This window comes from Pyrgilauda ruficollis, unplaced genomic scaffold, assembly GCF_017590135.1.
Source record: "Pyrgilauda ruficollis isolate IOZ18807 unplaced genomic scaffold, ASM1759013v1 scaffold38, whole genome shotgun sequence".
Classification (NCBI taxonomy): domain Eukaryota; kingdom Metazoa; phylum Chordata; class Aves; order Passeriformes; family Passeridae; genus Pyrgilauda; species Pyrgilauda ruficollis.
The window spans coordinates 4,364,864-4,379,575 of NW_024525267.1; the positions used below are offsets into that span (position 1 = coordinate 4,364,864).

A 14,712-nucleotide genomic window follows, 5' to 3' on the forward strand; every position below is an offset into this window, starting at 1 on the left:
GTCTGACCAGAGCATTCCTTCTGTAGTGGATCTGTACTGCTTGGGTCCCACTTTCTTTGGAACTTGTTTTCCATTACTTAGCTTCGTTTTGTCCAACATGGGGTGAAAAAAGGAAATCAAATGTTAGATACATTGCATCATGTGGCTATTTTAAAATTAATTTGAAAGAGTAAGAGTTTCAGTAGACAGTTAACTAGCAGTTCCATTTTGTCTAAAATACCAGTTTTGCATCTCTACTGTCTTTGCAGGAATTTAGACTAAACCCGAACACAAATCATGTCAAAATTCCAACAAACACTTATTTGGCAGCTTTGTTTTGATGGTGCTGACAGGGTTAAATTACTGCTGCACATTTGAGATTGGTGTAATAAATATGTACAGCGGTGAATATAAATCCATTTGAAAATCAGTTCATTTATTTGCAGATGTGACACTGGTATGTTAACACTGAAATGCATAACCCATATGCTGTCATATTTTTGAAATGCTGGTGGTGTTAGGAATGTTCTTTGCTGACTGTATTATCAGATTGACACCTTTAAAAGTCTCCAAGCATGGCCAGTTACAGAGAAGAGTTCACATTAGGTCATGTGAAAGTTTGTCTAGGCACTGGTAACATTTGTCATGGAATGGTTCCCTGCTTGAATTTGGTTATTGTAATAGAGTATTTATAATGTGCTTTAGAAATTGCACTCTCCTGTGTCTAAAACATTTATTTTTAGGTTTAGAAGAAATTTCTCACATATGTACTACCTGTTGGTTTTGTTCATTGTATCCAGCAATTTTTTTTATTCTCCCACAAGTTGTATTAACTTCTAATCATTTTTATGTGACTTGAGCTTGCTTAATACAATGAAGTCTAAATACAAGTTGTGATTATTAACTGAATTTGAAAGGAAAATGCCAGGTTGCTAATAATCTCTTTGTTATTAGGTGGTGTAAAGCTGATCAGCTTGACCTGTGGAAATCAGCATGTTTGGGCCTGTGACACCAATGGTGGCATTTATTTCCGTGTAGGAACTCAACCTCTTAACCCAAGTTTGATGCTTCCTGCGTGGATAATGATTGAGCCACCTATACAGGTAAAATGCTGATTACAATTCTTTGTAACCCAGTGGTTTAGCTCTATGCTAAACAATAAAACAGTAATTTTAGAATTCATGGGAAACAGTAGAGCCAGGTTTCATAGTAGAGTGTAGCATTGAGCTATGCTGAGTACCCTCTGTGTGCTAAGCAAGTGGCTGGATGGGCAAACAGCACAGAGCGGAGGTGGGGGAAGGCTCTGCTCAAGTGGCATGGTGCCGAAGTGCCTGCCTCCCTCTTCCTTTATCCCCATCCTTGTGAGTCTGGGATGCTTGCTAGGGTGCTGTGCCTGAATTCAGGGACTTTCCTTGTCCTGCAGTGCTTTGTAAGCACGCAGTAGAACTGCAGCTTTTTTCCCTTGTTACCAGAATGGGCAAACTTTATATCCTTTCTACCTGCCAGCTGGGATGGTTGGAGCTGAAAGAAGCCTCCTAAAGTGAACTGGAAGCATATTTGGAAAATACAGAAAACAGACAAAATCTGGTTTTCCAGTGTCTGTTTTTTGTTTGGTTTTTGGTTGTTTTCATTTTAAATCTCTCCTTTAACCACAGTGTTTCATTGCTGCTCTAATACTTTGCAAGTTAATCTATGAAATGGGAGTAATTTCTTTTATGGGTTGGGACTGCTGTAATGGAGCTGACCTCTGACTACTGATTTCATTCTTTACTCCTTGGCATGAAATCGCTTGAACTGAACTGTCTGCTGGTCTAGCACAGTAGCACTGGATGTGTTTGCATACTTGACTGACATTCTGTGATATTGCAGCATTTCTCCTAAAGATTTTGAAATGTGTGATACTTTCAAAGGTACACATTAAGAAATATCAGTAAATCTGTGGCAGTGGAGTTGCAGTCATTTATTTGGTTTTTACATAATTTGCTTTTAGTTCCGCTTATCTCTCATCAGCCATTTGTTGGCTCATGTGTATCTCAGGGTGTAACAGCAAAGAAGGGCAGGGGAGCAGGGAAATGAAAATTGCAGATATGCATCCCATCAGTTAGCACAGCACTGGTTAGATGACTAATTCTGTACATTTTGTAATGTGGCTCTGCAGAAATGGCACCTTGTTTTGCAGAATAGCAAGGCAGACTGATAAATAGGTGCCAGTATCAGTTGCAAAAAGGACTTGGTTACAGTGCTTGTCCTTGGTGTGCTGCAAGTGGGTCTTTGTGATGTAACACCTTGTCCCTGCTAGCAAGGGGGTAGGGCAGCAGGAAGATGAGACTGAAGGTGTCAGTGATGATGGCTCCCATAAAGGCAGTATTCTTAAAAAAAAAAGAGGAAGAAACATTCCATTTAAACTGAGTTTGCCAAGAGACAGGGAGTTAAACTTGTGTCTGTCAAAAGTCTGTCCAGGAGAATAGCCCAAAAAGCTGTTTCTCTATGCTGATACTATTTTCTCTGTACTAAGTGGTTCTCTACTCCACTGAAGTAGATTAAACTACTCAATATGAAGGTGTTTACGAGACTTGGGCTTTGCTGTGGCTCATGATTTGGCAGTAACTTCCTTAAGTAGAAAGTGGACAAGGTTGAAAATCAAATTATTTCCCATAATCTTATCAACAAAGCTGGATGATGTTGCCTTCCAAAAATTATAACCTTCTGATACCCAGATCAGTATCATTCTCTTTCCTGTTATCTTGCCAACTCCTGACATGGCAAATTTAATGAGTCAATATGAAGGGGCAAGAATTCAAATATTGCTTGCAGAGAAGATGAAAACTCATGGGTTACATGCTTGTTTTGAGACAATTCCAGCATGTTAAAACAAGTCATTAAACGAGCAGCCATTCATGCTTTTGCAGAGGCTTAATGCTAAATGAGACAATATGTGAACTTTAAAAGTATTTCCAAATACTAACTTAGTATTTGGAAAACAAATATAACATGATGTGTGAAGAGTGAGCTATTAAGTGAACAATATTTTTTTATTAGGAACACCTTGCTGTTCTGTCCCTTAATTGACTTTGACACATGCTGCTTTGCTCTTATGTTCAGAAGAACAGAAATACTGTAAGAAGTATTTGTGAATGATTCAGCCATTTTCTGTTTGAAGAAGGAAATCAAAATTTCTTTTCACTTGCTTCAAGTACAGGAGCACTCTCAAATAACGTAATTTAAAACCAACTATGGATATTTCATTCCTTAGTAAATGTCAGAGCCAATATGACTTGCCTGTCCCAGATCTCATGACTCAGGAGCAGCTTGTGAGCAGCTGCAGACTCTGCTTTTATGGTGTCACTTCTCCTTAAAGGAGTGCTGCAGCATTCATCTTTGCATAACTTCACAAAGGTATTCAGAGACTGCAGTTTTGATGAGATTTTGCTCATGCTAAAATGAGTGAATATAATTTAAGTTCAATCTTTGGCTCTGTAATGCTGTATTTTTTTCTTAAATCAAGACTGAACCCATTCTTGTTTGAGACTCTTCTCTCTGTACCTCCTTACTGAAACATCTCTTGAGATGAAGAAAACATTATTTGTTCTCTGCCCTCCTTCTTTTTTATTTTATCCAGTACTTCAGAAGTGGTTGATAACATCATTAGAGTATCTTGAGCAGTAGTAGTTTATATATAGCTGGTTTCTGTGATTCATCAATTTGGTTCTGCAGTCTTAGAAGTAAAATAATTATGTAGTTAAGCAGCTTTTTGAAAGCTGTTTCAAGGGCATTTAGTTTCAAAACTAATCAAAATGCTTTGATGAAATTTTTTTAGACCAGGAAATAAAAAATGTTCTTCCATTCTATTGTTAACATGCAGGACAAACCTATCATCTGTTGCAACACGTCTCAAAATACATCCATATTTTTACATATATAAAAAACTTAATTTAAATAAAAGCAGGAAATACAAATATTATTTATATAGATAATATAGAGTATCTTTTTATATGTTTTTATCTTTATTAGGATTTAATGCTTTTCCAATTTCTGGCCTAAAGAAAAAATAACTAAAAATAAAATAGAAAATTAGTATAGACTGTAAGACTAATGTAGATTATTAAAGGGTAGAGCTTGTTCTAAAGGTAAAAGTCTTTAAATTGCTTTCAAAGGTCCCCCCAAGCTGAACTGTTTGAAAATAATTCTTTGAACATTTCAGCTTTGATTTCTGGTACCTTCTGAAAAAGATGCTGAGACAAAATGTGATCTTGAGTAACTCTTGCTTCCCACAGTTTAAAAACTGGCCTTAAAAGCCACTTTCTCAGATTTACATTAAGGCATCTATCAGATAAACAACTTTATCTGACAAAATTAAAGGAAACAGAACAAATATTTGTAATGAGTGACTAATCGTCTACTCATTGTAAATAATCAGCCTTACTCTAAAAATAGAGACATTTTATTGTCTCATTCTTTAATTGCTGCTTTTTGTTAATTTGTAACCAAATCTCATAGAGAATAGAATCGAAAAAGTGATACTATTAAATCCAGAGGTCTGTTTAAATATTCACATAGCTTGCCTGAACTACAAGGTACGAGGGGTTTGTTCATGGAAATGTTTGGTTGCTGCATAAAGCTTTAGTTATCATTTGTAGCTCTCAGCAGATGAGCACTGCTTGACTTAGTTTGCCATAAAAGTGTCACCTGCATTTTGTGTGCATCATGTTAGAGAAACTTCTGATTTACTGCTCTTCCCATAAACAGCCAGGTAATTGTGTCTCTGTACTTTAAGCTTGATATCATAGGTAAGAGAAATTCTTACAGGTAGCAGAAATTCTTATTGATGTGTGAGGAGCTATTTTTTTATTGCACACAGACTTCCAAAAAACTAAATTAAGGCTGCTCATGCTTTCGCAGTCATTCAAAAATTATTAAAACTACAAGCAAATGGTAGTCTAAAAATGTCATTTAAAATTTAGGCAAATTATCTGTAATTCTAAAAAATCACTACAGGATAGATTTAACTTCTTTTCAATACCTCACATTGAACATACGTCAAGAAAAGGTAAGGAGTTGGTTGTGCCTTACAGATGAGTGTTGACTTGTTAGAAATGGTTGTCATCATCTTTGTATTGTTTCCTTTATTTAGATAAAATTCTGCTTACCTTACAGAACACTTACTGTGAATCTGGGGACTTTCTTCTGCATCTGCCTTGCTTTTGCATTTCTCAGTGAGATTTGTGTTGTTATTAAGGCCAGTTCTGCATTAAGTGGTACTTAGAGGAGGAAGTGGTGAGCAGTCGTCAAGATCAGATTTTGCCATTAAGCTGAAATGCAGGAAGGGATTGTTTGAAATGATCTTCAAGAATTGAATATTTAGAGGGGAAGGAAATTTTTCTGTAGAAAATGCTTTATAATTTTTACTTCAGAATCATCATATACTTCTGTACATCCTTGTCATGGAAGTCTCTGTTCTTCTGAATGCACTATTCACACGCCTGTTGTTTCCAAGTCCAATGGTTTTCACTAGCACAGACCAGCTTGCATTTCTCAGCCATTGCACAGACATCTTCTGAGTTACCATGAGTTCTGCTTTGGAGGGCTGAGATTCAGAGGAAGTACCTTTAATTAACCAAAGTCTGCTTAGGTTGGAGAAGTAATACGGTCATTAGGCCTGGTTCTCTCTAGACCAGACTAACTAGTCTGTTGTTCTGTGTATCTTCACTCATGTGAGGCCTCTGAAGACATTAATAGGGAGATGATTTTCCTGGAGGACTGCACTTTCCAAGATGATGCAGAGAAAAGCTGTTTGGCAGTAGTAAGAGCAGCTGTCTCAAGGTGGGTTGCAAATAAGTACAGGAAAGCAAAGCTTCTGCAGCTGTGTCTTTTGTTTAGCTGATTTAGAATGCCATAATGTTTAAGTTCAAGTCTGTGCTATTCTTCACAGGCATGCCTATCTTAAGTAATTGTAAGTTACATAAAAGGTGCTTTTAGAGGGTGAAAAAATGCAATTTCAGCATTTGTTCTGGAGTTGCCTCACTTTGACTCATTGCTGAGCGTAGTGCTTACTATCTTCCTCCTTCTTGCTAGTTAAGAAAACTGCTGTCACTGTATTTCACTGTAGTTTGCTGCTTTGGAGTTTTAGCCTTCTGATAGTTGTTTTAGGGCCCAGCTATCGCCGTGTTCAGAAAAGCGGGCGTGTGGCCTGTCGTGGGAGATAGCAATTGTTATCAGCGCCAGAAGCTTCGGCTCACAGAAAGTGCCCAACGAGCAGCACAGCCAGAAGATTCAGTAGGCAATCCTCCTGTGTCCTTCTAAAATGTGATCTCAAGGTGGTGTATTTGCTTTTTGACAAGACTGGCTTACATTTAAAACAACAATTGTAGGAAAGAGAGCCTTCAGTTTTCATACTTCGATTTGGTCATTATTTGGAACTTCCTCATAGCTGCAACTCTTCCAATACTCCCATATTTTGGTTAGTTAACACAGAATTAGATATTTAATTATTCCTCAGGGAGATGAAGAAATATATTTAACATTCAGTTGGACAAATAAAGTAACCACAACTATCATTAAGTTTTGATAGTTTTTCAGTTATTCTATTCAAAAATAAAAGCACCATGGTATAAAAATTCATGGGTAGAGGATGATCATCATGATTTAGCAGGTATGAGCTGTGGTAGCACAGAGTAAGGAGACACCCTGGGATATCTGCTGGACACATCAGACCCTTTGACCTTGAATTAGGAGCTTGAAGTCCCTTTCCTGAAATCCCCAAAAAATGCTTTCTCTCCTTTGTAAGTTGGAAACTTAAGTTTTAAGTTGGAAACTTAAGTTTTTAAGTTTCAAAAGCTAAAGAGGGGCACTCTACAGGCACAGGCTACATCAGAGGGTGTTTTGCTGATGCTCATTGAAAGTGTATTTGTAAAACAAATAAAAGTCTTGGTTACTCAGGTTTGCTTATACAAGGTTGTTATTACCTAGTGTTAAATGATGTTCTGTTTCCTGGGAATTTGCACTTAGTGTTTACTTAACACACATTTCTGTAAATAATTAATTCTTATTTTCCTAACAGTTCAGTTCTTCAACATGTTATTAAAAATACCTCTGGGATAATTACAGAGGGTTTATCTCCTACATTAGCTTATAATCTTAGTTATAAAGCAGTATGACCAGAAGACAGTTGGGCAAACCTGAGTAGACCTGGAGTTGTATGGTCTCTAAACTGGTTACATGAAATTTAAATTATTTATTTTTTAAATTGCTTCTAAGGAGCAGTTGTACTAAGTATTTTTAAAGTATTTTATGGTTCTGTTGAGAACATGTTGAGTAGTTGCATGGGTATGGTTTGATCTTCTTTATGATTTGATACCGTATGTTGTTGCCTTTCCCATGTTTCTGCAAGAAAAAACGTTGGAATAAAAAATTTAGAGCTAACAGAAGGGAGAGGTCAAGGGATTTCCTCCTTGGCTTTGCTTTGTCTTCCAGATTGTGCTGGTCATAGACCTCCTTGGTTGGAAATACCCAACTAAGGCCTTTGTCCCTTTTATCCAGTGAAGGCAGAAAGTGGGGCAAAGGGTCCTGTTGTTGTTCTAAGGCTTCTGAGGAAAATAATGCTCCAGTTCTACAGACAATAAATAGTTATGTTTCTCTGTTAATGCTAACTTTACTGGAGAGCATGTGGCATCAAGGAAGACCAAACGGATTGATCTTTACTGCTCCTGTATAATGCCTTGAACTTCTCTGCAGAGAGAAAAAGCAGCACTTAATTTAGCAAGCTAATGCTGAAAGGGCTTTATAACCTTCATTTAAATGAACCTCGGAAAAGATGTAAATAGGCCTTTATTGGGGGAGAATCTCTCTAAGTTGCAGTCTCTGTTATCCTCATTAGGAGGGTCTGGATGTTGTTAGTCATGAAAATAGTCAGATTAGTCTGATACACTCATAATACTCCAGAGTGTAAGAAATACCCCTGATGTGACCTTCTTACATCCTGGCCTGGATCAGCTGAAGGTGTTTCTGCTTTGTCTTTGGAAGGCAGGGAGAACATTTGTGCTGAATGTAGCTACCAACCTGTTACAAAAAGGATTGGGCTTGGCCAGACTGATAATGTTATGTTTAGCCTTCCTTATCCTGGATATTTGCAGCAGGACAGAGATAATGGAGGTTTGCTGGTACATGGACTCTGTGCTCCTGAAAAGTGACGTGGAAAATGTTCTGGTACCTTTTTTGTGTGCGTGTGTTTGTCCTTTCTTCCTTGACAGGGAACTTTAACCATTTGGGTTCAGCTGTGACCAATAAGACAAAACTTTTGAGTAGTATGTAGGGGAGACTGCTTGGAGAAATGTGTTAGTTTTTACTTCGGATTTTGTTTGATACTATTGGTTGTGTTAAATTCTTACACTGAAACTTAATTCTCTGTGATTTGCAGAAAGAGAGGAAGTAACTTGCACAGAATTATAAAGCTAATGGACAACTTGATAACTTAAATATGTTTAGCATAGACATTGTTTCTTGATATCATTTAACAACTTGGCAGTTATGTGATTCCTTCAAGTTTATTTCATTTTATCAACATTGTTTTCACAACAGACATGTGGCAAGCTGGTTTTCTTTCGTTTTATTTGTAGCAGACAACAAATATATCCACAGCTCTTAGTATATTGCTTTAATGTTGAAAAGGGCATAGTTGATAGTCTTGCAGTCCATGGTCCTGGTGGGAAGTTCTTCATATCAAAAGACAGGGAGTGACTGGGGTGTTTGAAGCCAAGGCACAAGACCAGAGGATGGGGAATGTGCATTCAGATCTGACTGGCTAAACCAGTCAGACTTGTGAGATTTTTAGAGTTTAGAAATGTTTGGCACTCCAAGTAATAGAAAAACAAAGTTTTCTGCAATTTTTTATCAAATAGCACTGGAGCCATGAATGAACCATAACAGGTTGATCTCTCACAGTGATGATTATATTGTGGATAAACGTATAAACAGAGTTTGGTGTGTCAGAGCAGAAGGCTGAGAGGCTGCTGCAAGGTTCTTTAAAATTCCAGATTCTCCAGTGAATTACAAACAGGACATGTTTCACAGTCAAGGTATATAAATCTCATGAATGCTGTTGGAAGTTAAACCAGCTGAGTAAAGGCTACGCTGAAATAATTTATCAATTTTCATGGTTATCAGTCTCTAAAATGTTATCAGCAGATTTATGAATTTGCAGAGATATCTCTCTTTAGTGCTATGAGAGAACTCTATTTAACCTTTAACTGCAGCTGTAGAGATTTTCTTGTTATATAACTTGTAAAATACTTAAAGCATGCTTATGGTAATTAAAACTTAGTGAAAATGGGAGATATCTGAGATAATATCAGCATGATTGTTCTAAGAAAATAGTTCATTATGTCAAGAAAATTTAAAATTAATTTCATCCACCTTACTGTAGTAGCCATGAGAGTACCTTCTTGTTGTAGATGCTGCTTTCTGGGTAAAAAATAATCCAGAAGTCAAACCTTTGCAACAGGCTCTAGGAATTGCCTATATTTGTTTCCAAACAAATTTCCTGGTCTGTGCCAAAAGCTGCTGTATATAATGATATGTATATATGATATGTAATGGTATGTGTATATGATATGTAATGGTATGTGTATAATGATGTCCCTGTGTGTCCTTTGTCAGTTGTGTCCTTTACTGGCTGTTCCACAGCAGAAAGCTGGGGCATAGAGGAATTACCTGGATGCTTTGCAGTAGTAGAAAGAGGTTTTATTGATGTGAGGTGATCAGAAAGAGCTGAGTAGCCTGAAGGAGGAAGAGAAGCTGGAAGTGAAATACCCAGAGAGTCAGGGAAACAGAAGGATGAAGTGAGCTCACTTAGAAAAGCAAAGAATGAGAAGAATATTTGGCCAAGCTTTAAACACATTATTTTGATGATTGGCATTTGTTTCTTAGATGTGTTGGTGGTGCAGAATAGGGTAGAAGTAATTGCTTTGATTACACTTGAGCCTGCAGTGGTATCAGGAGCAATTTAGCTGAGATTCATACAACTCCTTTTGTGGCTCTCCTTTTGGGTGTTTCCTCTGCTTTTCTTAGCTTACACTGCCTCTAAATCTGTAACAATGCACATGCTTAGGTGGCAGGTTTAAGCACTCAGTGAGTCTTTTTGGATGGAAATACTCCAGCTCTTTCTGAGAGAATTCTCTTCTAGACAAAATGACAGTAGAAGAGAGGCATGGGATCCTGGCATATGAGTGGGGAGCAAAGTGCACAAATCTCAACAGTTCAGAAACAAAAGTCCCACCAAGGTGTCAGGCACAGTTTGGGATGGACCCTGGCTGGAACTTGAAGTGTATTGCAAAGCATAGACAGACACACTGTCAGTCTGTGCTGTGAAGGACATGGGGGAAAGGTGACAGAAAGTCCTGAATCTGGGAAAGAGGTGGCTATCTCCTTCTTACCACGTTCTTCTAAATAAGTGGATGTAAAAAATACTATTAAAATAAAAATATGAAAGGCAGAGGTCTCCTGTTCATGCAGTACTTCAGCCTGCACAAGCTAATAACTGCCCAGCTCTCTTGTGTGAAAACATGGGATTGCAGGAGTGTGGTGAGGGATGTGATGGAGCAGGAAACTGCACTGGAGGGAGGCACTGCTCCATGGCAGCCCTGGGGGGACATGAGCAGGGACAAGGGGAGAGTGAGAGCCAAGGTGGCTGTAGAAAAGCAAATGAAAATGGAGGGGAGAAATGAAAACTGGGCCAGGAGTGAGGGTCACATCCAGCAAAGGGGCAGAAGTCCAAATGGGAAAATTGTGTGGGGTTTTGGGGTGTTTTGTTTTTAGTGTGATTTTGGGCATTTGATGGGTTGGTTTTGGGTATGTTTGGAGATTTTTTTGGTGGGGTTTGTTGTTTTGGGGTTGGGTTGTTTTTTGGGGGTTTTTTTGTTGGTTGAGATTTTTGTTCAAGACAGTAGTTTAATATCAATCTGAAAGTAGGTGAGCAGCTGTATATTCTATATAGTCAGTGCTTTTCAAGACAATTAGTGGCTTTACTTTTAGTGTATTCAAACAGCAGCTGCTTGTAAATTTACTGTGACCACAGGTAAATGCTTGATCTAGCCTCTACCAGCCTCAAGCTTCCAACAAAGGGCAAATACCTAACGAGAGGAAAAACATGAGAAGATACTCTGTCAAGGGCCTTGAAACCTGAATAGACAGGATTGATTTGGTGGTGCAAGTCAGATTTGGTTATGGCTTGGTCAGACCCAAGTCAGCACCAGAATTTTAAAAGCAAAACCAAAGCAGGTAACTGTTATGTACACAGAAGGCCCATCTGGGACTGGGCTGTGTCCTTGTATATACATGCAGATCATGCTTCTGTATCCCTTGGTTTATACATACAGAGAGCTACTTGCTCTTCTGTTTAGTACTCTGGAATTTCAGCTTATGCCCATGAGGCTAAAGCAGGGAATGCAGTGCTGCTTTGTGAGGAGATGATGTATTTCAGACACCATGCTGTCTTCTGCAGTGCCTTTAGGCTGATGTGGAGACAAACTATTTAATGTCCATGTTTTATTCAAAGTACGTGTTTTGCAGGATATCTAGGCTGACGTGGAGACAAACTTTTTTATTTAATGTCCATGTTTTATTCAAAGTACATGTTTTGCAGGATATTTGCAATCGTCCAGCCTGATTGGACCATAGGTTTTGCTACAAAGTCATGATGTTATGTCAGTGCCGCTGATTTTGAACAGTAGTTAAGGCAAATCCCTGTAGAAGCAGGTGGAGTAAGGACATGCCTGGGAGCAGAATGGGAAGTGTGTTTCACTTGTGTTTGCCACTGGGAAGTGTTGTGGATCCCCTCCTGCAGGTGAGGCTGCTCCAGTACTGCAGTGCTCTGCAGTGAGTTCCATGGATGTGTTCCTGTAGAATGGAGTACAGGCAAGAAGGCAGATCATCATTTCATTGCAAAGAGGAGACATTCAGACTGTAGAAATGTACTGCTTTAGAATATGCTTAGAAATAAAGTGTGGGTTTAATAATGTTAGGAAAGCTTTCTGTCAGGCAAGAGGAAAATGTTGCATTTTGTGCAATTCTTTGGAAGAGCTCCCTCTTCCAACTTGCAGCTCAGACTGTGATTGGAATTGCAGTGGTTAAGCAAATACTAACATTATTAGACTTGAAAACTCAACTTTAAATATTAATATCATTATCAGTAATGATACATTCATTCATGTTCTTTTTGCACTTACAAAGGGCTAAAGTTCTTGGAAAATGGATAATTGTGTACAATAGCACATAAAATATCAGATATTTTTCTCCCTGTTTTTAGTATCTGGTAAATATTGTACTGCTCTTGTGTACTTCTGTGAAAAACAAATGCTACAATAGTACAAAGATACAGTAGTACAAAGTTTAAATACTATGCTTAATTTTTATAGCCAGTAGGAATCAACTTGGTCAGCATTCATTCAAGTCCAAATGATCAGATGTTGTGGGCAATTGATAGCAAATGGAATGTCCATGTACGAGTTGGAATTACAGATGAAATGCCTGTTGGCACTGACTGGGAACATGTACCAGGTAAAAATTAATGCATCAGTTCCTTCTTGTTTCTGCCATTTTCTCAGTGGTTTTGTTTATGTTTTTTTTTCTTGTTGCTTTTGCTTTTTAAATTGGATAGTAGTGCTTAATTTTTTTTTTTTTTTTTTTTGCAGTCAAGTGTTTGATAAGGGTTATTTTTTAAAGAGGACCTTTGTTTTACTTAAAAACACTGAGTAGTTAACTGGAAGAAATACAATTTTTAAAATTAATTTCTGATGTGTTATTTCAGGCTGCTGCCACTCAATTAGTAAGTGGTACAGTTCCCTTTCAATTAAAACTAAAGCAGAATTCCTAAGCAGTAGGAAGACTGTTGTGCTGTGGGGTTTTGTATTTAATTGTGATGTCACATGAGGTTTCTTACCTATATGTGGGTAGCAAAAACCTTACACTATTTCTCACATCTTTCTACTAAGCCTGTGTGCTGGATATGTTGTGGATTAGGTAATTACACTTTTGCCTTGCCTAGAAATAAAATTTAGTTTTATTTAATTCTTTCTAAATAACTGTGCATTGATGCTGTCTGCTTTTTAAAGATTTCCCACTGCATTAACTCATGGCACTTTGCTGTAGCTGTGGAGTACTCTTGTGAAGAGGGAGCAAGAGTCCACAATGTCTGTAATATTAACCATTTTTAGATAAATTAAGATTGTAGTTGTTGGCTTATTCCCCATGTGGTATTCACATACAGTGAGAGCTCCAAAAGCATGTTATGAAGGTTCTCTAATTGGATGTTGCTTGTGGCTGTGGCCACATAACAAATTATATCCATGTTGGGATAACCCTTATGATCAATAGATGCAGGGAGTACCAACTCTGCGGTTAAAAACCTTTTTTGTTCACCAGTGCTTCATGTAAGAATATATAAAAACTATTATAGTCTTGATGTCTGCTCTCAGAGTACTTTCTGCAAGTGTATTTAGAGTCCAGGACAGCCTGATCATTCCCTCCTCATGTCCCACTCCTGTAGGTCTGCAGGCCTGCCAGCTGGCTCTGAGCGCCAGGACGGTGTGGGCACGCTGCCCCAACGGAGACGTCGCTCGCCGATACGGCGTCACTGACAAGAATCCTGCGGGAGACTACTGGAAAAAGATTCCTGGGAATGTCTCACGTTTAACAGGCAAGTTGGTGCTGCATGACAGTCTGTCCAAAACATTGGGATGTCTGCTTTGAGCTCTACCTGATGGTGCTCAAGCTGGCCATATGCAGGGAGAGCCACGCACACTGTGTTTCACCAAGGGTGTTTTTATCACATTGGTAAAAACCTTCTTTGGGTATAATTGGGAAAACAGATCCAAATAGTATTTATTCAGTGTTTAGAATTGGAACCTGCTACTGTAATTAAAAGATGGATAATTTATGCTTTGCAGTGACCCCTCTAGATGAACTGTGGGCGATCAGTACTTCAGGATCTCTGCTCCAGCGCCTCACTAAGACCTTTAGCCATTCCCATAGTTTGCAGAAAAATAATGACACCTCTGTTCTGCTTCACCCTGATGATTTAGAAGATGAATGGGAAGTGATATGAAGTCTGTCAAGCTTGTGAAGCAGTGAAAAAAACAGGAGGACAGTGTTTTTGTAATGTATGTACAGAATATTGGATCGAAGAGCCACTCATATTGGACCTGTGATATTAGCACTTTTGTATTGGAAAACTGACCTGTTAAATAGCCCCCAAGCTGTGAGTTCTAATGTTTGTTACATAATCTTTTGGGAGACTCTTTAGGTGTGGCATACTGCAATTGTTATACTGTACTACTGTAAAAGCTCCTTTGGAAATATAACTTTTAAGTTAACCTTACTAGCAGTGGAAGTGAGTACTTCACAACAGCATGCAACTAATGTACTGATTTTGAGAAGGAATTCTGTTGCATTAAATATTTCTCTACAGTGGAAACATCGAGCATTTCTCAATTTCTTCTTGTATTTGGAACTCCATACCATACTGATGGGATCGCTCCCTGACTTTTGTACATATATTTAGAATTATTTTTCCTTGCAGCATGGAAGAAAATATGGTGAAGTATTTCTTAGTAAGATCTGAGAACATCATGATTAGACAGTATTGTTAGAATGAACTTAGTTTGATCCATTTCCATATAAATAATTGTGAGGCTATACTAACCTTCCATTTCCAGAAATTTTGTTCATAATTTGGCTTCATTC

The 14,712-nt window shown here is 38.1% G+C and overlaps 1 protein-coding gene across 7 annotated transcripts in view; it reads left to right on the forward strand.

Moving 5' to 3' along the window:
- Nucleotides 1–14,093, forward strand: part of TECPR2 (tectonin beta-propeller repeat containing 2) — a 41,292-nt gene extending 27,199 nt beyond the window's left edge. For 6 of the 7 annotated variants that reach the window (XM_041476130.1, XM_041476132.1, XM_041476129.1 and 3 more), the window contains 4 exons: nucleotides 934–1,082; nucleotides 12,387–12,528; nucleotides 13,517–13,666; nucleotides 13,917–14,093. In XM_041476130.1, the coding sequence (XP_041332064.1) occupies nucleotides 934–1,082; nucleotides 12,387–12,528; nucleotides 13,517–13,666; nucleotides 13,917–14,074 (599 nt within the window). In that variant the 3' untranslated portion in view covers nucleotides 14,075–14,093. Of the gene's footprint in view, nucleotides 1–933; nucleotides 1,083–12,386; nucleotides 12,529–13,516; nucleotides 13,667–13,916 lie in introns of those variants that run through there. The other variant, XM_041476134.1, reaches the window with a different exon arrangement.
- The last annotated feature ends 619 nt before the right edge of the window (nucleotides 14,094–14,712 follow it).